The sequence below is a fragment of the Oryzias melastigma genome, linkage group LG15, assembly GCF_002922805.2.
Source record: "Oryzias melastigma strain HK-1 linkage group LG15, ASM292280v2, whole genome shotgun sequence".
In the NCBI taxonomy this organism is placed as follows: domain Eukaryota; kingdom Metazoa; phylum Chordata; class Actinopteri; order Beloniformes; family Adrianichthyidae; genus Oryzias; species Oryzias melastigma.
In genome coordinates, this window is record NC_050526.1 from 24,351,860 (window position 1) to 24,375,550 (window position 23,691).

The 23,691-nt window shown below is 36.5% G+C and overlaps 1 protein-coding gene across 1 annotated transcript in view; it reads right to left on the reverse strand.

Moving 5' to 3' along the window:
- The window catches only part of lmbrd1 (LMBR1 domain containing 1), a 51,053-nt gene continuing 27,362 nt past the window's right edge, over positions 1-23,691 (reverse strand). The window contains exons 8-16 of the mRNA XM_024297733.2: positions 19,310-19,435; positions 18,652-18,804; positions 13,720-13,784; positions 13,481-13,583; positions 12,189-12,293; positions 11,893-12,042; positions 11,410-11,470; positions 1,459-1,550; positions 1-1,212 (exon numbers count right to left, since the gene is read on the reverse strand). Coding sequence (XP_024153501.1) covers positions 1,102-1,212; positions 1,459-1,550; positions 11,410-11,470; positions 11,893-12,042; positions 12,189-12,293; positions 13,481-13,583; positions 13,720-13,784; positions 18,652-18,804; positions 19,310-19,435 — 966 coding nt within the window. The 3' untranslated portion in view covers positions 1-1,101. The remainder of the gene's footprint in view (positions 1,213-1,458; positions 1,551-11,409; positions 11,471-11,892; positions 12,043-12,188; positions 12,294-13,480; positions 13,584-13,719; positions 13,785-18,651; positions 18,805-19,309; positions 19,436-23,691) is intronic.

Consider the following 23,691-nt stretch of genomic DNA (forward strand, 5'->3'; position numbering starts at 1 on the left):
TTGGATATCTGAAATGGTTTTATTTTTTTAAATACCAGTAGCATTCCATAATTACACAACTTCAATAACATGAAGAATCGTTACCGTACCAACAGCTAGTGCAGACATCATCTCCACGTTTCTAACTGCATTTTTTACTTGCTTTTCTCTTCTGATGTCAGGGAACAAAACAAACAAACATCTCCGAGCAAATATACGTGACAAAGAGTCAGTTTCTATAGAGACGAATGCCAAATAGTAGGGATAAGGAGGAGTGCGCACATCATGGAGACATACATTCATGTGCCACAGGCGTTTGGTTTCTGCAGACGGATGTCCTTTTTTTATTTTAAACTGAAAATGATGGTTTGTGTGGTTAAAAGTGTCGCAAAGCTGCAGTTGATGCAGTAAAACAAATATGAATCATACATCTCATCTGAGCTCTCATTTCCTCACAGCACAGATGACAAACCGTTATTTGAACTTTGCAATTAAAAGCTACAAATGTCTGGAGCCTCAAACAAGGAGGTGCGACAAATCATTTTCATTTCACATAAAAAGCTGTTATGAAGGTGAAACAATACTTCAAAAACAAAAGCTAGATGGAAAAGGAAGCTGTGTCAAATCCACCAAAGATGTGTATAATCTTTAAAAACAACAATAAAAGAGGAAAAAGTATAATAGTATGAATGTTGTTAGGAGTCTTTATTATCAAAAAAATGAGATTTTCTGATTTCAAGGCTGAAAGGGTTAAGAAATGATGTAAAATATTTTTGTGTCCACAAAAAATGTTTGGTTTTAGATTAGTTTAGGTTTCCATCTCTGCTGAAGCAATAAACGAGTCACCTGACAAGCGATCAATTGCTGTCAAGTGAATTCTCAGGGTAAGACTGAGTTAGAGTAAACTCCAAGATTCCCAAAGTCATCAATAATGAAGACGGGAAACAACAAACGGTCTGAACTGCCCTATTAAGTGGGCTTTATGCGTCAGTTCAAATCAAGGCTGGAATCCAGCTGTCAATTACCCAGAATGCTCTGTAAAACACACACAAAAAAGAATGCAATGAACTGTGCTTTCAAATATCTACATCCCAGATACAAGAACTACTCATGACGTTTGTTTTAATGCACATATTCATCATCACTTATGTCAGAGTCGTCAGCTTCCACCTCTCCTTCGATCACAGATTTCTTCCCTTTGCAGCAGGACACCACTAGACCGATGAGGAACGCCTAAAAAAAAAAAAAAAAAAACACAATTTAAAATAAATATATATGATTTTTCAGAAAGGTAATTGCATGACTTCAACAAAAAGTTACATTTTGTTTCCTGTTGAAATATAAAACATTTACTGAAGTGCTTTTAAATCATCCTTAATTTCTTTTTTTTTGCTATAAAATATGTAATGACTCTTGAATCTTTTAAATGTTTACTATTTTGATCTTTTTCAAATTTCGAATATTAAGAGTCTGACTTACCCCAATAAAGGCCCAGTTGCCAAAGTAATAGATGGTGCTGAAAAACCAGAACTTGTGCAGGAAAAGATAAGTTCTTGTCATAGTGCACTGGTCTGGAAAAGAGAGAAAAGTACTATGAACATGTGGTGCATAAAAAAAAACAAACAAACAAAAACAAAAATGGGAACATTTCAAGCAATGAAATCATTTTCTTGGCTTTTTAATTCTTTTTTTTCCCACATGAGTTGAAAGCTTTACCATGTATATATAGGACTGTATTTTGAACTCAAACGAAGGCTAAAAACATGCTAACATTCATACATAGAGAGGCACCTTAAGCAGATTTATGCAAACCAAATGAGACAAGCAGCTCAGAAAAGAAAGAAAAACTCTGTTAGTGTCTGTGTAAATACTGATAAACCAATAAATAAAAGAGAACACCAATCATAAACAAAATAAAAGTCACAGAAGACACAAGTGGATTGTAATGAATGTAAACCAGACTCTTCATACATCACTAAGACAAGAGATTTTTTTTTTTTTTATATAAAATGTATGACTCAAACCAACAGATCTATAATGATCATCATCACAGTGGTAACTGCAGTCATTACCAATGCAGCAAGACTTCAGAACAGAATCTCTCCTGTGAGAGTCTGAACAGAATCGAGTCTGTGCAGAATACAAATGAAAAAACAAAAAAATCTAACTCAACGAGTCAGATTTTTCCTTTCAAAGTGTTGTAGTAACTCTTAATTTATGAGTTTGCGTACCAGCTAAAGAAAAAGGAATAACAGAAACGTTCCGAAGCTGAGTAATGGGTGCATATTGGCAAGGAGAGGGAACGCGATAACGTAAAAAACGGGAAAGTGCCAATGGTACGCGTGCTGCGCTTGAGCCTTTCATCGGAAACACAACCATCATAGAGGGAAAACAAAAGCAAAAGAAAATGAACTCTTTCCTTCCGATCAAACTCATAAATAAGATCTGCCACACACAGCATCACTTCACGAGAGGAGAGAAAATCCACCAAGCCGAAGCGAGGACGCTCTGACTATGTTGGAGAGCCATCTGGAGCATTATCGCTAAACCTGCTGAGCTGCTCCTCTCACACTGTTCCTCACACAACTCCTCACACTGACTTGAACCCCATGTGCAGAACAGTCAGATATCTACAAAACTGCAAGGCCCAAAGAAAAGCCTTTGGGAAAATTAGAGGTGTTTCAAAGTATTTCCCATTAAAAGAGCCAAAAAAAAAAAAAAATACACATCCACCATTTCATTCAAAACAGTTGGAAACTATTCATCAACTTAACACCACCTTAAGACAACAAAAAGTAACGTCATTTCTGTGACTCCACATCCTCTTCCTAAACCATCTGTAGTTCTGCAGCTGCTTCGCTGAACAGCTGAATGAGATCTACAGATGGTTCACAACAGTGGTCTGACTAAATATATTACGTCCATTTTGACCAGCTTCACCTTGACATCCTTATTGTTCTTTTAAAAGAGCAAAAGGCAGTGGGAGTTCAGGGAATTTCCCCTCTATTCCTGATATCTGGGTTTACGGTGCCCTTATTCATCATGTATACCTTTCATCTACGCACATGAAAAAACATGCATGAAACCCGTGCACAAGCCGGGTACTCCTTTGAAAGCCTCTCCATCAGCCGGCACTCCACCAGCATCTGGAAATGCGGTAAGGCACTTTCACTTAAGTGTCCTTTGAGGATGCTGATGTTCCTTCAACAGAATTGGTTTCAAAATCCCTGTCTTCTTATATTGGTCTTGGTCATGAAAGTTTAACAAAAAAACAATTTCTGAAGCGGACAATATCTTTGTGTAGTGCTGAGATCCTGCAAATGCAGACACAAAAGACAGCAAACACTCAGGTAATCTGCTATGAGTTGACCAAACATAAGCCCCAGATCATACCAGGAAACCTTAAAAAGCACTCAACTTTAATAAAATACATTCAAATTGATGCTGTGCAAAGTATTAGACTAGAAAAAAGAGCTTTTTTCTCCTTTTGGTTGACAGAACTACTAGGTTGCTGAAAACTGGACAAAGATAAATATTGGTGAAGAAAATTAAAGTTTCTGCGAAAGATGTGCAGTTTTTTCCAGAATAATGGATCCTAATTGACATGTTCCATTGACGTTGTTTTGAGGAAATCTCCTGCTGAGAATTGCTTGAGTGGCTGAGACCTTAAAGCCAACACATACAGTTGAGACCGTCTTTGCCTTGCAGCTTCTAAAGACAAGGCTGTGGAAACTGGCAAGTTGCTAGGAAACTGATGCCAGTCGGTAGTATAAAAATACTCCTGTTTGTTAGGATGTTTTCATTATTGGGAACTAATATATAATGTTTCTAGGGTCAACGTTAACCTCTGATCACAGTTAAAAAGCCTAAACTAAAGGAAAACTGTTAGTATGATTGAAGGAGATTAATAGATGAAAAAAAGAGGTTCAGGCAAAACAGAACATGTCTGAGTTTATTACACTTTTATTTAGATAAAACTATAATATGTGGTTAAACTTGTTGATATTGACTGTACCTTGAAATTAACTCGATTTTAGCCAAAAAATAAAAAAATAAAACAATACAAGTTTTTAGATTCTTCTGGTAATACTCAGATTTGGTTTTAGATTTTGACTTAGATTATAAACAACGTTTCCCAAGCAATTTATTACAGATTCAAGCATTGGATTAAGAGGAAGAGGAAGTGATGTAAACACAGTAAGAGATTAATAATATTGGCTAATTTTGGTTAATCTAAAATGATCTAAAGTTTGATTATTTTAAAAATGTGAAACAAAAAATAAAAATAAAGCTATATTGCTGAGTACATCTCTGAGCCCGAGTCAGGGGAAGTTAATTAGTTAATTAGTGAGATAAGGGGTGGAATGATTGGAGATGGACATGAAGTGACAACAGAAATGTAATGAAACAGAGGGAATATGAGATGGAGGAATAATTAAAATGATCATGAAACTGATAACATTAACAGTCCACAAAAATGAAACTAATAGAAAAGGAGAGAAAAAAATGCATTACACTACATTGTCAGCAGAATGGGTAACTCATTTAAAGTTGGTGTCACATACATGCTACTCTAAATGTGCAAGTCCCACTCCAACCATTTTTTCTTTTGTAAAATGGTTCCCTGTAGTCTCTTAATTATGAATGTGCAGTTTTTACCCAAAATAAAAAAAAAGCCTTTGTTTTTTTAAAGAAATATTTTATACGTAGCTGCAGTAGCTTATTATATATACAATTCTGGCTTGTGTGTGGAGCTGTTCGGCCCAACCCCGCCCTCTTTCCATCGATGGGAGCTCCGTCAGTGTTGTAACACGCGTGCTTATCGCTTTAAGCTAGCATTAGGGGTACAAAAAAATAATGGCGAGCAATATTGGATCAATCCAGATGAACAGTTTTGAGCCAGAGGCCAGCTCGGACGAGGAACATAAATGTGCGCAAGGGGGCAGAGGCGGGGAGTGATAGGAGAGACGTTGGCATGCCCAGTCAGTGGTTGTGTACGTAGCCCCAGGTTTTTCTGGCATCCAGTTTTCAGATCCAACACGATTTGAAATAAGAAATACTCAGGAAAATACTGAGAAAAATGCGACAAGAACATGTTAAAAACACAAAAAAGACTATATTTACTGGATTGGCTATTAAAACAAAAACTAACATGTTCTGTGATATTTAAAATAAATACTAAGAAATGTTAAAAATACAGACACTAATTCATCTAATGAGGAGATCTGAAAGAGTTTTGCTGCTACAAAGACATAAGTCTAGGACTTTCATCTGGATGTATCCCTGCTGTGTAAAATAATGTCCACTGCCCTCATCAAATCCTTTGAAGAAAAGACAAACAAACAAAAAAAAATCAAGTGTAATGCAAAAAAAGAACTTTAGGTTTTGATTTTTGGGGCCATGTCTGCTAACTGCTGAGGATTCATTGAAGGCAGATAATGGGGATTTTGGCACAGCCCGCTCGCTCGCCAATATGTTGTTGCCATTACCCCCACTGCGTCCAGCTGGCTAATCAGTCTCCTGCTTGACTTCTACCCTCTTCTAGGCCAGAAGTGATACAATGGATTAATTCAAAGAGAAGTATCTCTTTAGCCAGAATATGAGCTAATGCAACTCTCTTGAACACACTGAGTGAACAGATAAATGTCCATTTATACACGTCTGTAATGATAGTGTTTAAATATTTTCTCCCTACTGCACAATCTTTGCTTGTTTCAGACCAATGACAGAAAATATCACCCTTTAAAAGCAATCATTATTTTTTTATTGATACCACTTTTAGAAGAGTGAAGAAACTATCAAAACTCTACAGAAAACCACATGTGACACCCCCTCAGTCAATATGTTCAAAAGATAATATACAGAAAGTACACTCATTCTATCACATACTGAAGTATCCTAAAGCAGCAATACACTCAGAGATTTGAGTCAAATGTGCATTAATCCAGACAGATGGAACAGATTCACAAATATTATTGTTGTTATACATCAGAATAGTATAAACTAGGTTCATGCCCCAGTGCTTCAGCTCTACATGGCATCAGAACCTAAACACAAAGTACTTCAAAATATATCATCTACACTCACTCTGGAGGACATCATGATCTTCAGAACAGTAAAGATGGGAAAGGTGGACTTGTTTATACAATTTTGCTGACAAAGAAATGAAGTTGTTTACAAAAATTAGATGTAGTTTTTTTTCCTTTGGATATCTGAACAATGTGTTTTATATCTGTAACACAGGAGTCAAGATCAAATTTTTTTATAGTGTTTCTCCTCTTCTCCCAAACACCCCCTACACATTCCTTTCACTCTTATATCCAGTTCAAAATAAACAGGAAAACACACAATAATGCATACAAAAATAAAGATTGTCCTCCAAAATGAAAGGTATTTATTCAAGAATATATAGGCGTAAGAATAAAATCTGTCCACTGAAGAGGCTCTTACTCCCATCAGTTTGTTCAGGATGAGGACAAAAAGAAAATAAACTGCGTTGGTTATGAACACAATTTAAAAATGATGCAGAGCTGCAAATGGAGAACATACTGACATTCTAAAGCTTCTGAAGGCACATATGAAGACAGTACTGGAGGAAGGGAAACATTGTTCTGAACTGTGACTTGCTCGTAAGCTAAATATGTCTCTGGAGACGTATCAGGCCGTGCTTAGAGTTTGGTTCTAACAAGGGGGAAGAGCACCAGAGTTTGTCAGCTGGTACAGATCAATACTGCCTTGTTTTGAGGGTCTTAAGCTTCCTCGGTGGAATGGGATTACTGTTTACATCAAATGAAACCAACAGCACAAGGAGCAAAATCTTACATGAGGCTAATGAAGTTGAGTCTGTAGCTGAGGAATTACCCTATAAATATGTACAAGATCCCAGTGTAGGTGGGTTGTGGGGTTAATTTTCTCTACAGGTTGGAGTCTTTCAAAAACCGTCCGTCTTGACCTGATCTTTGCTCCTCCTGCCAGCCTCTTCCCTCATCAACTTCATGAAAAAAAAAAATGCTCTTCCTTTTGAACAAGACTGTATCAATTACACAGTGAGGGCTGATCGAGCTGATACTGTCTCTTTTTTGACATGCAGCTTTGTCTTCCTGCTTCTAGACAAACCATTAAGTTTCTGTCTGCCTCAGCTCCTGATAGGCTTTTCTCCTTTGGTTCAATTTCACTCAAGTTTTATTTTAAACTTTTTCACACGACTTTTGTGCTTGTAATTACTGTAAATGCAGTGGGCATGCAGTCATCTGTTGTTCCTTACAGCGCACACTGCTTCCTACAGGATGGAAATGCTGTTTTTAGCAAATCCCTCCATCTCCTTCAAGCTCTTTTGTATTCAAGAGGCGCAAACTGCTCCCAGACCATGCCACGAATAAGTGCAGTACTTTTTTGCACTTAGCGCCTTGTCCACCACTGATCAATCAAACAGTCTTAGAGTCATTAGAGACAGACAACTCTCCAGCTTCAGGAACTGAGCTCCGTCTGTTTGGAGGTCAATATTCCAGGAGGTTGTGAAGGAATCCATCTGTGTTTTCTGACTTTTTTTTTGTTTTGTTTAAAGCAATGCAAACAAGATGGTGTAAAATTTGAATAAAAAAAAACAGATAATGATTCTCACAATGCTGCTCCTGAAAATGGCCTCGATGATGCAGGGATCTTTAAATCATGCACAGGGGGAGTACGCTCTGCAGAGCTTGCTGAGAATTTTTTTTGCTTGTTGTCAATAACAAGCTTGTGATAAAAGCTACAGGACTTGCATTGTCTGGGTTGTCAGGGCAACAGGTCAGAAGTCTTTCAGGACTGACATGTTTCTGGTGCTGATGTCTTCCACAGCACCACAATTTATGACTCAAGTTACGGTTTAAGAGGTGCTGCAGAGTCCTAACCTGCTTAGGTCTTAAAGACCCACTCCAATTAAATTGTTTAATTGGTGTTTTTTAACATCTTGTAAGCATTTTTCTCATATAGGAGGACATATATAGTTAGAATTAAGATTAAAACTGCATTTCTGAGTATTTCTTTATTCAAATTGCAGATGAAACTTTTTTTTAATGGTTTGTAGTTGTTTTAAAAACTACAATCAGCAAGCCACAAGCTTCCTGCTCCGCTCCAATCGGATTCATCCACTTGTACAATTAATAGATCCCTGAACGTCTTTGTTTTCTTCGTCCGAGCTAAAAAATATAGCTTCAGTCGATAACTCTAATATTACTTCCCATTTTTGTTGGACCAGTAAAGTTAGCTTGGGGTGTGAGGGGCTGTCACCTAGCGGAACAGAGTGTAAACAAAGGGATGATGGGAAATGAGGGCAGGCTTAGTGTCCACCATTGGTTCCACCCACAACTTAGAGGCATATTTCTGATGAACTAGTGAGGCTCTGCAGAAACTATGTCCGTGAAAAATTCAAAAGTTCTTAATTTAGGCTAAAAACAGCAAAATCATAATTAATAAGACCACTTTTACAAAAGATCAAAAGATGATTTGAGTGGGACTTTGAGTGTTCTGGGACTGACACTAACATTTTTACAGGTGATGGTCTGCAGGTGACAAATCACCTGCATTTTTTTTTTGTTTTTGTTTTCTTTTGGTGACATGCAGGTGAATATGATAGGCAATTGCGGGGAAGAGACTATGATGCAGCTGTCTAGACCTCTAACTGAAGGGCAGGATGGAGCATAACAGGTGTGAAATGTGAGATTTGGGTCCAAAAGCTGATCTATTTTAATTTATATTTAGATGAATCTCCTTTAAGTGTGAAGCCTCCAAAAGTTCTGCTCACTCTTCATCTTTTTCATGTAGACTCCTCAACCCCCTTAAAAATGAAATATCCATACGACCCGTATAACCTACTTCACCCATACTTTACTCTTCCATGTTGCTTAACTGTTTGCTACAACCTGTGGACTGCAGCAAAACAATATGCATTATTTTCGCTCTATGGGCTCATAGAGCAGGCTACAACTTTGATATTTCCTGCGGCCCATCTTTGTATCAAGTTAGCTCATTTTTGTATCCGCAAACAGCCCGTATCCACCTGTAAGAGCATTTGTGCTTAAGGCTTTAAGGTGTGGAATTTCACCTGCTTTGCTGAACACCTTTTTAAAAATCAATTTGTTCCACTTTGCTAATAAAATGGAAGAACATAAAGGTCTATATTCTTACACAAAATAGGTTCTCTAAGTATCATGAAAAGAAAAGGGTCTTTTCAATCACTTCTGAATAAAGAGCTTCACCTGTTACATACAAATGGTATTAGCTGATTAGAGATTGTACTCATTCTGGGTTGCATGTGTTGTCGCAGCTTGACATTTCCTCTTGAACATGGCAGGTGGTACAACGGCTGTTATGAAAGCAGGAGCTGTTTTCAAGATGGCCAAAAAAAAAAAAAAATCCTCCAAGCTGCTCAAATGAGAAGTTAGAAATTCTGTCCGTCAAGTTATTGTAGCACCTGTATACTAAGAAAATGCTAATTGGTTTTGGAAAAGCTGAAACTGGCTTTTATGACTCATCATCAGTAAAATACAGCCCTTTATGTCTCCAGTGTTCTTAGAAAACACTGGGTATATGCTCAAATAAACCATCATGATGAAGCAGTGTAGAATCATGACTAAATCTGCTTCAGCTGAATTGTTACATTTAAGCAGAAAAATGTGTTATAGAGAAAAAAAGACACATTAATTTCCACAATGCTGTCTGAATTGTCTTGTGAAAAGAAGTATTACAGGATAATTGTTAGTCTGTGTAATTGCTTTATGTTGGCAGTAATAACATAATCGCAAATTGTGAACATAAGTAGATCAACTGGATGTAACTTAATTGAGCAACAAATGTAATCCAAGCAACTAAAACCGACATAATGTAATTTTACTAATTTTAAATGAAAAAAGACACTAAAAGAATAGTTGACTCCTGTCTAATATATGTTCGGGAGCTTATAGTTTTTTAAACTACACCAGGGGTCTGCGACTTTCAACATTTAAAAAGCCATTTGGACGATTTCTCATTGACCAACACCTAGTGGTAGACATGAAGTCTTACTTTACCCTTTAGAAAAATAAAACACTGATTTATATTTATGTTTTTGCTACTATTATGATAAAAAAAAAAAAAAACTGACCTATTGCTTATTGGGGTAAATAAAGCTCAAACATAAAGACAAAACAGCATTTTTTTTTAAAAAAAACCTAATTCCAAAATTAGGTTTATATAGTTTCCTTTCAAAATAAAAGACACTTTGTTCCATAAAGGATCATCTCACTGTCAAAAATGTAGTTGTAGCCTTGTAGGAAGAGTAATGCCAGCAGTGATAACACAAACAAACAAACAAAACAAATATATATATATATATATACGCAGTTTATTTTTGTTGGTCCACCTTGGCCATACATTTGTAAATCTGACAAACTGAAAATAAATCAGAGATAACTAATTAACCTTTGCCGTTTTTTTCTTTTCATAAAATGGACATACTTTATGTATGAATTCTGGTTTTGCTTACTGACCTCAAACCATTTTTCTGTGATACGCAGCGCTCAAAAATCCATTAAAAGGTTTGGTAAACTATAAAGCCATACAGCTTGATGGATTGTTGGAGCATTTCAGCTACTGTAGTCAGGAGCCTCGCAGAGTAATACATACGATTAAAGTTTGACTTATATCACTGTTATGTTTCCCTAGATGTGCCATGTAGTCTGAAAAATGTGTTACTTTTTAAAATGAAAAACATTTCACTTTTCTTCAGCCAGAGAGTCACAATGGAGGGGAAAAAAGAGTCACATGTGGCTCTGGAGCCTCAGGGTTGCAGACCCCTGAACTATGCAGTGAAATCTGAACTTGGTCACAAAGATGACGTAAACATTAGTAGATTTCCTGCAAATAATTTCCTGGAAACAAAAAGTTATCAGGGGAAGCCTTGTAGGCTAGTAGTTGCTGCAGGATATTTCGAGAAATTCTGAGGAGGTCAGAAAATACTGTCTCATGTTTCCATGAATGGAAGGAAGTTCTAAAGAACTGAAAAGCTTTTGTTATTCACATTTCAAATACTACAGGATAAACTCTAGAAAAAATATAACAAGAAAGAGGTAACGATCCACTTTGACACCAAATGAGTGGGGTAGCTGAGACTCATGTGGCCAAACATACAATTTACCAGAAATGTAAGGAGACATTGATTTAATTTGTACACAACTGCTTGGTAGTGCCACTAAAGTGTTTTAAACTCTTATTTTTTAAACAAGATTGAGCATATTGTGGACAAACAAAAACTTAACTTTTAGTTACAATATGTGATTTTCTTGGGAAATGAAAGAAGTATAAAAAAAACTACAACAGATCATCATCTAGCTTGTTTAAGTTTTATTGTTTCATATGAAACTAACTGGTGGATTTTTGTCACCCTCTTTGCGGCGACAGCGATGGTAAACTCACCCTCTGGTGCATCGGCATCACATGTCCTTGTGGTGTCAGTAGTGGTGTTTCCAGATGGTATCTGGATGGTAAAGCAAAAAAAGAAAAAAATCTTAAGACATTTTTTTTTTACTTTGGAAAAAAAGGTAATAAAAAAATCATGCATCTGAATTTTTTTCACAAAAAATCAAGAGGAAGTCAAGCAGAATGTGGCACAGAATAAGAGAAGGAAAAAAAAAACAGTTGATCACACAGACTGTAAGTGGCACACACAGCCAAATAAAGAAGTGAGACACATAGACAGCATACAAAAAAAGAACATGAACGTAAAAACATGACTGCCTGCCCACAGAGACCACACCACAACCTACACAAATCTGAACCAGAGAGCTTTGAGCACGCTGACAGACACTGCTGTAGTTCCAAGCCCACCCCTCAGCTAACTCTCACCAGACAGACCCGAGACCTAGAAAGTACATGAAACGAACATGGCTATTTTCTCACCTGCACAAGGTATTTCTGGCTGCCATACATGACATATTGTGGGGCCAGACTGTAGATCATGTAGCTGGTGTGTAGAACAATCAGAAGTAGGATCATGCAGAGGAAGAGAAGAGCCTGGGGACGGGTTCTCTTGGGTCTTATTTTGTACAGCTAAAGAAGAACGCATTAAAGACCAACTTCAGAAAAAGTTACATTTCACTTCACGGCTCCCCAAAGGGAAGTTAAACCTCATTCATCTTTATGGGTTATTAAATTTACATTAGTCAAACTGAAAAACTAAGAGTGTTGTAGCTTACTCTGATCCAGAAGAACCAGATGCCCATGTTGCGAATTCCGGCCATGGAGGTGAATACAAAGTACATGGTGATGACGGTGATCAGGATGTAATCCAGAGGAAAAACCTGCAATCAAAAGGAGCACACTTTCACACATATGCATGAAAAATCATCTTGAAGGCTAATTTCCAAATTATACATCTGTTTGTGTGTAATCTCTGGTATTTGATCCTATCTATGAATGAACTGTCAGTGGAATAGTATAAATAATAAGAAAAAAAATCGATCAGTCAAATATTGCAATACTTTATTTGGTGATACTTGTATCAATTTAAAATACCACCAAGTCGATATTTAATTATCATCTGAAAGCAAACATGAAGTTCAGTCTTGTTTTCTATATAAATGTTTCCTAAATTACCAAAAGAAAAGCACCATGATTAAAAGCTACTTGCTTATGAGATACAGTTACAGTGTTTAATGTTCTAATATTCTAATATATACACAATTTATAAATAACATGTATTTTACTTTTACAATTTTGTATTAATATTCAGGTAATTCTTAAGACAATTTTAAAATAATAGTGAAATTCTGTCTAGTACTGTTTTGGGATATAACGGGCTACGTATCATACAATGACATGTGTATCGTGATATATATCGTTTTGCCAGACTCTTGCCAAAACACACACCTAATAGACAACCCTAAAAAACTACTTCAAAATTGTATCTCAACAATTTATTTTTAGGAAGCTTTAAAAGAAGCGTAAAGAAATATACAAGACACAAACAATGAAAAAAATGCACATTTTCATCAAACTGTTACCCAATAATTCAATTGAGCATGCTATTAAGAACGTGAGAACAGTTATTATCTAGAGAAAGCTGACGCTTTTGATTTATTTGTACTGCCCTGCAGGTCAAAATGAACAGCTCTACAATTATCATCTGGTTAACAAAAAGCAGTTTGTACAATTTAGCACCCACTATGTTCCCACCTACAGATTCAACAACTCTGAATGTAAAGTCCCTACTAAGTTTTCTTAGATAATTATGTTATTTCAAATAAATCATAGATTCTAAAACAACAAATAGGTATAAAAGCCTACTAGGGTTAAACGTGGTACAAAAATGTAAATGATTTATGCAAAGGCAGCGAAGAAGACATTCTCAGAATGAAAATCAACCGTTTGATGAAGCTTTTAGATTAGGATTTATTAAGGATAACAATAAAGGGAGCAAAAATGGATATTAAGTCTATCTTGATAAAGATAATATCTTTTTAAGCAGAAGAGATGAGAGGATACTCACAGGTTGTAAGGCTAAAAGAAGTTCATTAAGCGGATTAGTCAGGTTGGTGCCAAAGATGATGAACCCAGAGCTGATGCCAGCAGAGTGGAGAGCTTTGTCTAAACTATAAAAAACATAGACAAAAAAGTATTAGCATTTTATAAACAATATAATATCAATTAAAAGATTAATGTTTTGATTGTTTCCTTTTTATGAAATATTAAGCTAAAACACATTTAGGAAATTAGGTCATGACTTACTTAGAAATGAAAAGGGCAATGATGAACAGCAGGGCAACCAGGATGAAAACAATGCCCAGCAAAATCTGCAAACACATTTATAAAAACAAACATTTTAAATACAATACACAAATATTCCACTTAATGAAAGTACCCCAGAAGTCAGCAAATACAACATCCCTGAGAAGTCTTCAGTCAAGAAGAGAGCGAATAGCACAAAAACCCCTCAGTTTGGAACTATTGCCTATCGTAACTGTGGGAGGTAATGGCTTCTTTCCAGGGAGGTGAGAGGACTGCAGGAGCCAAAAATGTAATATACCTTATCAACTGTCAGACAAAAGGAGGCCTTTGTAGCCAGAATATCTCCTACGAGCCGTGGTGAGGAAAAAAAAAAAAAAAAGAAAAGACATGCAGACGAATAGAGGAACAAAAATAATACGATGCATGAATTCACACAGATGGAGAAAAACTCCTCCTTTTTATTTTATTCTGTGCGTGTGTGTGTGTAAAACAAGCATTTCACCAGAAAACGACTGCAGTGATTGCATCAGTTTATGAAACGAACACAACAAACAGCTTTTTTCAACTTTCCATACATTTATTTTTGCCTCTCTGAATGTTAGAGATATATACTATGATGACAGTTGTAAGATTTTGGCGCAATTCAACTCTAATATTTTCAATGCAAAACAAAAGCAAAAACAGAGTTAAATGTAGCAATTACGAAAATGTCCAAATTGATGAGTACTACAACCTGGATTCACAAAAAGGAGCACTGCACAAATGTGGCGTTCCTTTTCAAAGGAAGTCTAGCAAATATTTAGCTAGAATTTTGCATGTATTCAATCAAAAGTGCACTGTGCTTTTCGAATGTTAAACTTAAATTTAAAGAGTGCCAACCTCACAACGCTGTTCAACTCATTAAATATAAAAGTTACTCATAGTTACTCTGCAGTTTTTTGCTTTTTTTGTAAAGAAAACTTGCTATCAGAATCAACTTTAATTGCCAAATCTGAGGGCACATACAAGGAAATTGGCTTTGGTGACGTATGCTCTCAGGTAAAAAAATAAGCAAACAAAGACAAAGCATAAATAATTGTAAAATATAAAAAATAAATAAAGGTATGTACAACATTTAAGCCGGTTTAGAAGTTCCTTATGTCTGTGGCTTCATTCTTTGTGACTGGTTAAGAGTTCATCAAAGTGATGGCTAAAATTGTTTTTGGCAAATTTTACTTCCAAAATTCATGCTAAACAAAAGTGAGGCACTGCAACTTCAGAGAGCAGACTTCTTGAAAAACAGAAATTTTATTATTATTTTTTTTTCTCAGACATTTAATTTGGCATGGACCATTGGAGCCCTGCTAGAAATAATGTTAACTTAAATAATGCAGCAGTACAGAATTGCTGCAAAGTCATATAATTTAATTTGAATAATGTTAGGAACAAGTGGCTTTTTTGGGGTGGGGGCAGTAACTGAAGATCTTTTCAATTATAAAACTCTAGCAACTTGAATTAATCACAGAATAATTGAAATATACTAACAAAAATATAAACCTAAAATATATACCTTTATATATACCTTTAAACATATGAAAATCTGCTATTCATTTCCAAACAGTAGATTTTTAAGAGGAAGGGTTCTACTATGTTAAATAATGTATTGTTTTTCCAAACATTTATGTGGAACTGGGTTTTATTTCTTTTCTCTTCTTAACCAAACTGAGTATTTTCACTCAGTATTTCCAATCCCTTTTTAACTGTCACATTACCACATGTTAAGCAAATTAATACTTCTCACTACTGGGGTTAATTTGAAAAGAACAGCATGTGCTTGTGAGACGGTGGTTTTCTCTAAAAACACAATTATTTCACTTATCACTCTGCACCACTGTCTTCGCATACACCAAATACATCTTCCAACTCATTACTGTTAAAATTCGAGTCTGGGGACTGTCATTAGCAACAAGCTCTTTGGTTAAAGACAGATTGTTGCAGACATCAGTTTAAAATGTTTGCACAAACCTGCAGGGCAGGGAGATACACGGAAATGAAAAGCAGTGGGAATCTAACATGTGAAGTATACCATTATAGATTTTGTCCCTTTTCTAACAGAAATGTGATTAAAAACAGTGGGAGCTGTTTAACTGTACATTGGCATGGATGAATCACAAATGTAGTGAATGAATACTAAGCACACATTTGTTAGAATAGAAAGCCTTCACAGTAGCAACATTAACACTTTTTATATTTATTTATTTTTTAATCTGAGGAAAATAATATCAAGACTCCTCTTGTGAGGCTGAACTATCGATTGCATAACCACTAAAAGTAAAATCAAAGACAGGTTTGTGGTTGCTTTGCTGGATCCCCTGGGAACCATTAGTTCCTGCATGAGAAATGAGAGACTCCCAGAGAGACTTCAGAATAAATTAAGTGAAGAGACTACTCATGGGAATCGTGTAAATATCTGATTGAGTAAAGTAGAACTGAAAGCAAATCTGGAGCAGTGCAAACAAGAACTCGAGCGCAAAGAAACAACTCAACAGGAAGTAGATGAACACAGAAAAGAAAAAAGAACATAAAATGTAAACAACTGCCCTTACAGGAAGAAAAAGGCTCTCTACAAGTGGAAAATGGGCAAACTTGTACCTGGTGCGCCATACTAAATAGCAAGGTCGTAGACTGCTTAGTGAGCCAGTAGAGCCAAAAAGTTCATGCACATTTTTTTTTTTTTTTCAACCATACTACAGGCAACAGGTCGTAGCGAACACTTATTCAACACACGATTTTTGAGTGCTGCTCACATGACAAGAATGGGTTTTTGTATTCAGCCTGACTATTAGAATTCAGGATGTTTGGCAATCAAAGTGTAATTTGTGTGGGCATCCTATGGCACCCAACTGGGACTTACATATCACTTACACACCTCAAGCATGCAGCATTAATATGCGTGGCCATTACTCACACTGTATTAACGTCTAGAGCAGGGGTCTACAACCTGAGATTCTGAAGTCATGTGTGGCTCTTTGATCCATCTATTGTGGCTCTTTGGTTGAAGAATGATAAAATACTTTAAATTTTAAAAAGGAATGTATTTTTTAGACAATAAGATACATGAAGCAAAATAAAACAATCAAATAAGTCAAACTTGTCCCAACTCATTCACAACAGTTGAACGCATTGTTTTGCCAGGCTTCTGACTACAGCTTCCCAAGTGCTTTGAAGTGAAAAAAAGTCATACCAAAAAACAATTTGACGGATTTTCGGGTGCCATGTACTGATGAAAACCCGGTCAACCCCAACCATAATTCATACATAAAGTGAACCTGATTGGTGCACCCGACTGTCCATTAAAAAATAAATAAATTATATTAATAATCATCATCATCAAAGGGTTTACGTGCACCTTAAAGTTTCAAAAATACAGTAAGGGTAATTCAGTTAGCTGGGACTTGATTTTTTTTTTTTTTTAGATCTAACAAACTTATAAAAAAACTTTTAAAAGTTATCAACTATATGGTAGTTAGAAACAAATGCAGTTTTTTTCTATATTTAGGTTTTAATCATTTCAGAAACACAAGTTTTTTCTTATCATAATAGCCACAACAACAAAAATCCTAAGGATTGCTGTTCTTTTCTAAAGGGTGAAGTAGGACTTTGTGGCTCCCACTGTGTTAAGTGAGAATTTAACCTATATGGCTCTGTAAGTGTTAAAGGTTGTAGACCCATGTTCTAGAGTGTGGCGTAAGGGCACCGTACAGCAGGATCACCCATACGTCACGAGTGCCTGCAATTTACATTAGCCTTACAAATACTTCATGATACACTTGTCACAAACAACTATTTAGTCAGTATTTAGTCAGCCATCAATTGTGCAAGAGAGAGGTCTGTCAGTTTCATTATAGGCATACTTCAACTATGAGAGACAAAATGAGAACAATAATCCAGAAAAAAAAACTTTCTTGCTTTTAAAGTGTTTATTTTCAAACTATGGTGGAAAATAGGTATGTGGTCACCTACAAACAAGCAAGATTTCTGGTTTTCACAGACCTGTAGGGTCTTCTGTAAGAGGACCATGTGTCCTCCACCTGTTACCTGGCATCTGCTTGAACAATTTTTTCTAAGACACCTGTCCACAACCTCAAACAGTCACACTCCAAACTTCACTATGGCCGAGACCAAAGAGCTGTCTCAGGACACCAGAAACAAAATTGTTGACCTGCACCAGACTGAAAAGACTAAATCTGCAATAGGTAAGCAGCTCGGTGTGAAGAAATCAACTGTGGGAGCAAATATTAGGAAGTGGAGTACATACAAGACCACTGTTAATCTCCTTCCATATAGGGTCAGAAGATCTCACCCCGTGGGGTCAAAATGATCACAAGAACGGAGAGCAGAAATCCCAGAACCACACGAGGAGACCTATAGAATGGCCTGCAGAGAGCTGGGACCAAAGTAACAAAGGCTGCCATCAGGCTACAGTCAGATGAAACCAAAAAATAACTTTTTGGTAAAAACTCTACAAGTTGTGTTTGGAGGAGAAATAATTCTGAGTTGCATCCAAAGAACACTATCCCTACTGTAAAGCATGGGGGTGGAAATATTATTTGGAGTTGTTTTCCAGCAAAGAGACAAGGACAACTGATCCGTGAAAAGGAAAGTCTGAATGAGGCCATATATCGTCAAATTTTGAGTGAAAAACTCCTTCCATGAGCAAGAGCATTGAAGATGAAACATGGCTGGGTCTGTCAGCATGACAACAATCCCAAACACACTGCCCGGGTAACAAAAAAACTCACTGCACCTGTACAGGTCAACTCCCAACTCCCACAGTTGCATGTGACTAAAACTAAGTTTACTAGTTCAAAGTCTTATGGATAATTGCCTAGTACCAACAATTCATATATGATTTACATCGGTATGAATGGCACACTCATAATGGATGCTCACCTTGATGGGTCTGAGAGCACTGCCTACTTTGGTGCAGCAGTTCCTCTCTGCAATTTCCAGGTGTCTCCCCCTCCGCCGGAGGACCTGGAGTTTACTCTCCAGCTCCTGCAAGTTGTGTCTGTCCCTGGAGGACAGGGGGCGTCCATCCTGACACTGACACAAAGACAAACAAAAAACAGATACTTTGGTAAACACGTGTTTTCCTTCCACACCCATATTGCTGGGGGCTTTATGTGATGTTGAAGTAAAACGAACAATAAAGAATAAGGTAATTGACTCTCCAAGTAAATGCTGAAAAATATCCGTATAGAAAAAAACTTGACATTTAAATTAACATTTTGGATAATATATGGCTGTGAATGAATAGTAAAAAGCCAATTAAAAAATTATAATGGTCTAAATAGAAGATATGTATATTTAAGAATATAATAAAGCACTAAAATGGGGGAAAAAATCTTTGAAAAAATGTAATAAAGAGCAGAGACTGATTCTGCAGGGAGTCCTGTTGATAATGAACTTAAAAAGACCATGCAGTCCAAGGAATGTTCAAGTATAAAGTTTATTATGGATGTTTGAATATTTTCCTTTGTTTAGCTAAGCCACTTACTAAGTTAAATGCTTTTGTACTGTATATGCTTAATGCCATTTAGTGACTCACCTTGGATTTCAGCTTTTCTATCTGATGCTCGACATCATCAATGTCCTCTGTGTTTTCCAGGCGTTCATACAGCACACTCCTTGTGCCTTTTATCAGATTCAAAGGCATGACAGACATGCCATATGCCTGAAAGACAGCACAAAGCTCCCAATATAATCACACATTATGTAGGAGCAGGACGGCACATATGGCACGTGTATCCACCCACACATTCACACTGTTGCCTGACTGCAAGCCCATCACGGGGTAGAACACGACAACAGTACAATAAGGGCAAGCAAACACAGGCGCGCACATTAAACACAAAGTTTTTAGGCCTCCCAGGCTGTGCCGTTTTTGTTGGAGGGAAATATTAAAATGGTGGAATCTATAATTGTGCTGAGGTTTATTAAAGAATTTTCTGCAACCATTTTGTGTGGATATCACTGCGTTTTATCACCCAGATGCATTTACAGCTTAACAGTGCCCCCATGTGACAGCTATCTCCTTCCAAAATTGCTGGCACAATCTGGATTAGATGCATCAGTCATCTTTTTCACTATAGATATTTCAAATGAACATATTTTTGCTCCTGGTGGGAATAGTGGATAAATAATAGCACAGACATTCATTCAGAAAACTGGGGCGCCATAAAGGAGCCACAATAGAACAGTGCAGCAAAATTCAAACATATATACGATTACTATATTGAGCCATTCTTACAACCTGTCTGATTGGTAGTCAAGGGCACAAATAAAACAAACTGATCATTTGTGCAAAGGCTTTCAGTCCACTCAAAACCTGCAGCACACCTCCTATCATGTTTTATGAGAAGAAACATCAGATCCTATACATTTTTTTCTAAAACAACTTTAACTCATTTCTCAGTGTTCGGTAGCATTAACAGGGCAGCATGGGATTCTAAGTGAGGCTACACTATTATTAGTCTCAGCTGTGGATCTCTGCTATGGGCGAATGTCGCCTCCTGCAATGAATCATAGAGCTCTTAAGGCCAGAGCATGTCCCGAATATCAAATACACTCATAAAAGGAAAACCTGTCCCAGATCCCTGGAGAAACACTTTGCTTCCCCTCAAAAGTACAACTACATAAGGGAAATTTCAAATGGGGAAAAAGCCCCTATGTTGTATTCTACATTTCAGTTCAAACATAATGATGCATGCTTTTTTTTTTTAAACCAAACACGATCAATAAAAAAATATCCTATCAGAGTAGATGGGAATGTGTGTGTGTGGCTCTACGTGAGTGCTAGTTGAGGGGGGGAGTCAATGGATAAAATTATGCAGAGAGTCTTGTGCGCTCTGAGTGGAAAGTGGGAGAATTACTTTGACACAGGTCTCAGACAGAGGCCTCATCTTTGTTGCTCTATCCACTTGTGATGATGAAGGTAGGAGGAAGAGAAGCCCTCCTGCACAAGTTCAATCAATCAACGTTAAGCTAATGAAGTAGATGTGGTCGCTGCAGGGGTATATGAAGCCATGAAAACACATGCACTAACATACAGTATATTTAAAATATATGGATATTATTATAAGCAGCATCTAAATATAGAAAACAAATGGAGACACACTCATTGCCTAAATTAAGGTCAATGTACTGTAACTAAATGCCAATGCCATACAAATGAAATCCATTCAATGAATAAATAAATCTGAATTTCAATTTTACCAAGTCAATGTAACATTTTAACATGTTAAATTATACAACACTTTTTTAGAAATCTTTATTTATTTATTTATTTTACATTATTATTATTATTATTATCTGGCTATTTAGCTTACTAAGCAGTAATAAAGAAGTAAAAAAAAAACACATACTATGTGTGAAAGTATGCCAGTAAGGCTGTCTTGTGCAGTTCTTTCAGCCTTTTTAAATAATTTTTTGGAGATCTTTATATCAAAACAGTTTAATGGATTACAGGTAAGCCTGGTTTAGTAATTAAATTTCAGTTGGATTTTTATATTTTAAACATCAGTGTTTTGGACATTTTTAAATTTGGAGTATTAATAAACAGCATGTACATGCCTATAATGAAGAAAATAAACCCATTGTGAGTAGGAAGACAGTTCTTTCTAAGGAGCTGACTCTGGACTTGTATTCAATTCAAAAATATACACATTGAAACTTGGTCTCTCTCTTATGAACAAACAAAACAAAACAAGCTTACTAAAATCAGCTTTCAGCTTTTCATGTATCACTTTAAAAAATACTGCTTTCAGAGTACCTATTAGTTAAAACACAAAAAGTCAGCCATCCAGTGGAATGGATAACGGACATAGTATAATAGCCCAGTGCTTGTAAACTGAGAAAAAGTGTGATGAGCAACCCAACTTGCTGAGATGCAGAACTCTTGAGACAGTTACATCCCTGATAAGAGCCTAGGAAATGAAAAAGCTTAGTAGCAGAGTGAGTATGCAATCCTTTAATTAACTTTAGCTACCAAAAGGCAACCAACTCTCTGAATGTGTCAGAACAATTCAACCAAATGCTTAACAAATCATTTTTTATAGATACTACAACAGTTGGTTGTGTGTCCCAAGATTTTGTGTTTCATCTAGATAAATATGCAATTAATTTTGTTACAGGTTCGTTTTAAGAAAAAGCCAACCCAAGGCATTTACTTGTGAAACATATGGGTTCACTGATGACTGTCTATAAAGATTCTCGACCATCATCAACGGATTTCCCCAGGAGAGGAGAGTACAAGCAGCCCTGGCACATGGGAGGCCCGCTGTGACAGAACATGTGCACTGCTCCAAGTGATCAGCCTGTGAGCCAGCATGCACAGCCACAGGGATGTCAGACACCCCTGTCTGTTTTTATACAATTTACTGTGGCCTTGTCTGTCCTGATTAATATTTGACACCTCGTTAGGACAGGGAAAAATGATTTTGGTTATAAATCAACTGCCAAAAGTTTCAGATAATGCCTGTGGGATGAACGTCCGTGTGGGTCCCAGGATCCGTCAACTGATCTCACTTAGAAACTGCCTCTTCAGTTCTGACTCATATGTCATTAACAGAAAGAGGGGCATTTAAAGTGCAGAAAAACAACACAGCTTGTTTTACTGGAAGTGGTCAGTATTGAAAGTAGACCCAACCAGTACTGGTGTAAGTAAGCTCATGCAACTGATTTAACTAGGAGCAATTGAAGGTGAAACAAATGTTTAAACCCTTGGGCTTAGATGAGGATTTACTTCCAAAAAGTTTGTTCTATCACCTTTGTAAACTTCTCCAACATTTTACAAAGCAGCATATTTATTCTTTTAGCTTTGAGTAGCCAAGAGAAGGGTGAGCAGCATCCCTATAAACCTTGGGCCACAGGAAACTGAGTTTCACCGCAGATGTCCTTCAAGTCAAGACTCAATAAAATAAATAAATAAAAAGGTAACTGTCAGTTGAATGGACACAGGTAACAAGCAAACAGCGCCGAGTTTAATCTTACAATGTTTCAGCTTCTGATTCAGAGCAAGCATAATGTAGTTGGCAAAAGCACACCATGAGAGAAAACTGAGGATAGTGTGAGTACTTCTTAAAGAACACAATAACTGTTTAGACAATTTTAAGTGTGTGTGTGTGTGGTCCTGCTGAGAAAAAAAAAAGTGTTCTTTAAGTGAAGTGAACTGCACCCACTGCTTCCAAGTATATATTTCCAGTGGGAAATATACTGCCAAAAATCACACTTTTTGAACATTACTAAACTGCTCCATCTAAGTTGAATAGAAAGTCCTAACAAATGACCAATTAAAATAACAACTTCAGTTGTGTTGAAATGGTTTTTATAGGATGTTATCCTCAAAGAACTATTTGGAGTAAGCTCAGTGTTTTCATGAAATCACAATGCAACCACAAAACGAAGCACATAGCTTAGGACAGCTAAGAACACAAAAGGAGTTAAAGTTTAGGTAAATGAACTGATTGTTGTTTTTTGGGTTTATTTATTTTATTTAATTGTATTAAGGGTGAGGGTGTGTGTGTGTGTGTGGGGGGGGGGGTGCTTTAAATTGAAAGAGCTTGTGCTCAGTGTATACTGTATTATCACAGGAGTTGCTTCTAGGTTGTGATTATAATGCTGTAATGCTGCTGTAATACTGGAATTTCCCTCACTGTGGGACGAATAAAGGACAATCTTATATTATCTTATCTTAAAATAGAAAAGAAAGTGACTATTTCAAATAATTTATCATTAAATATCTGCTTTTACAGATATTGAAAATGTAACAGTTTGTGTAGTTTATAACAACACAAAAGAGAAAGTCATTTTCTTATTGTTGCCTTTGATCAACTTCAACTAAACAAGAACAGCAAGATTAAAGACAGACAGAGGAGTTTTGACTCCCCCAGGGCCTTTACAGACACCAAAGAAACACTGGGCAGTACAAGT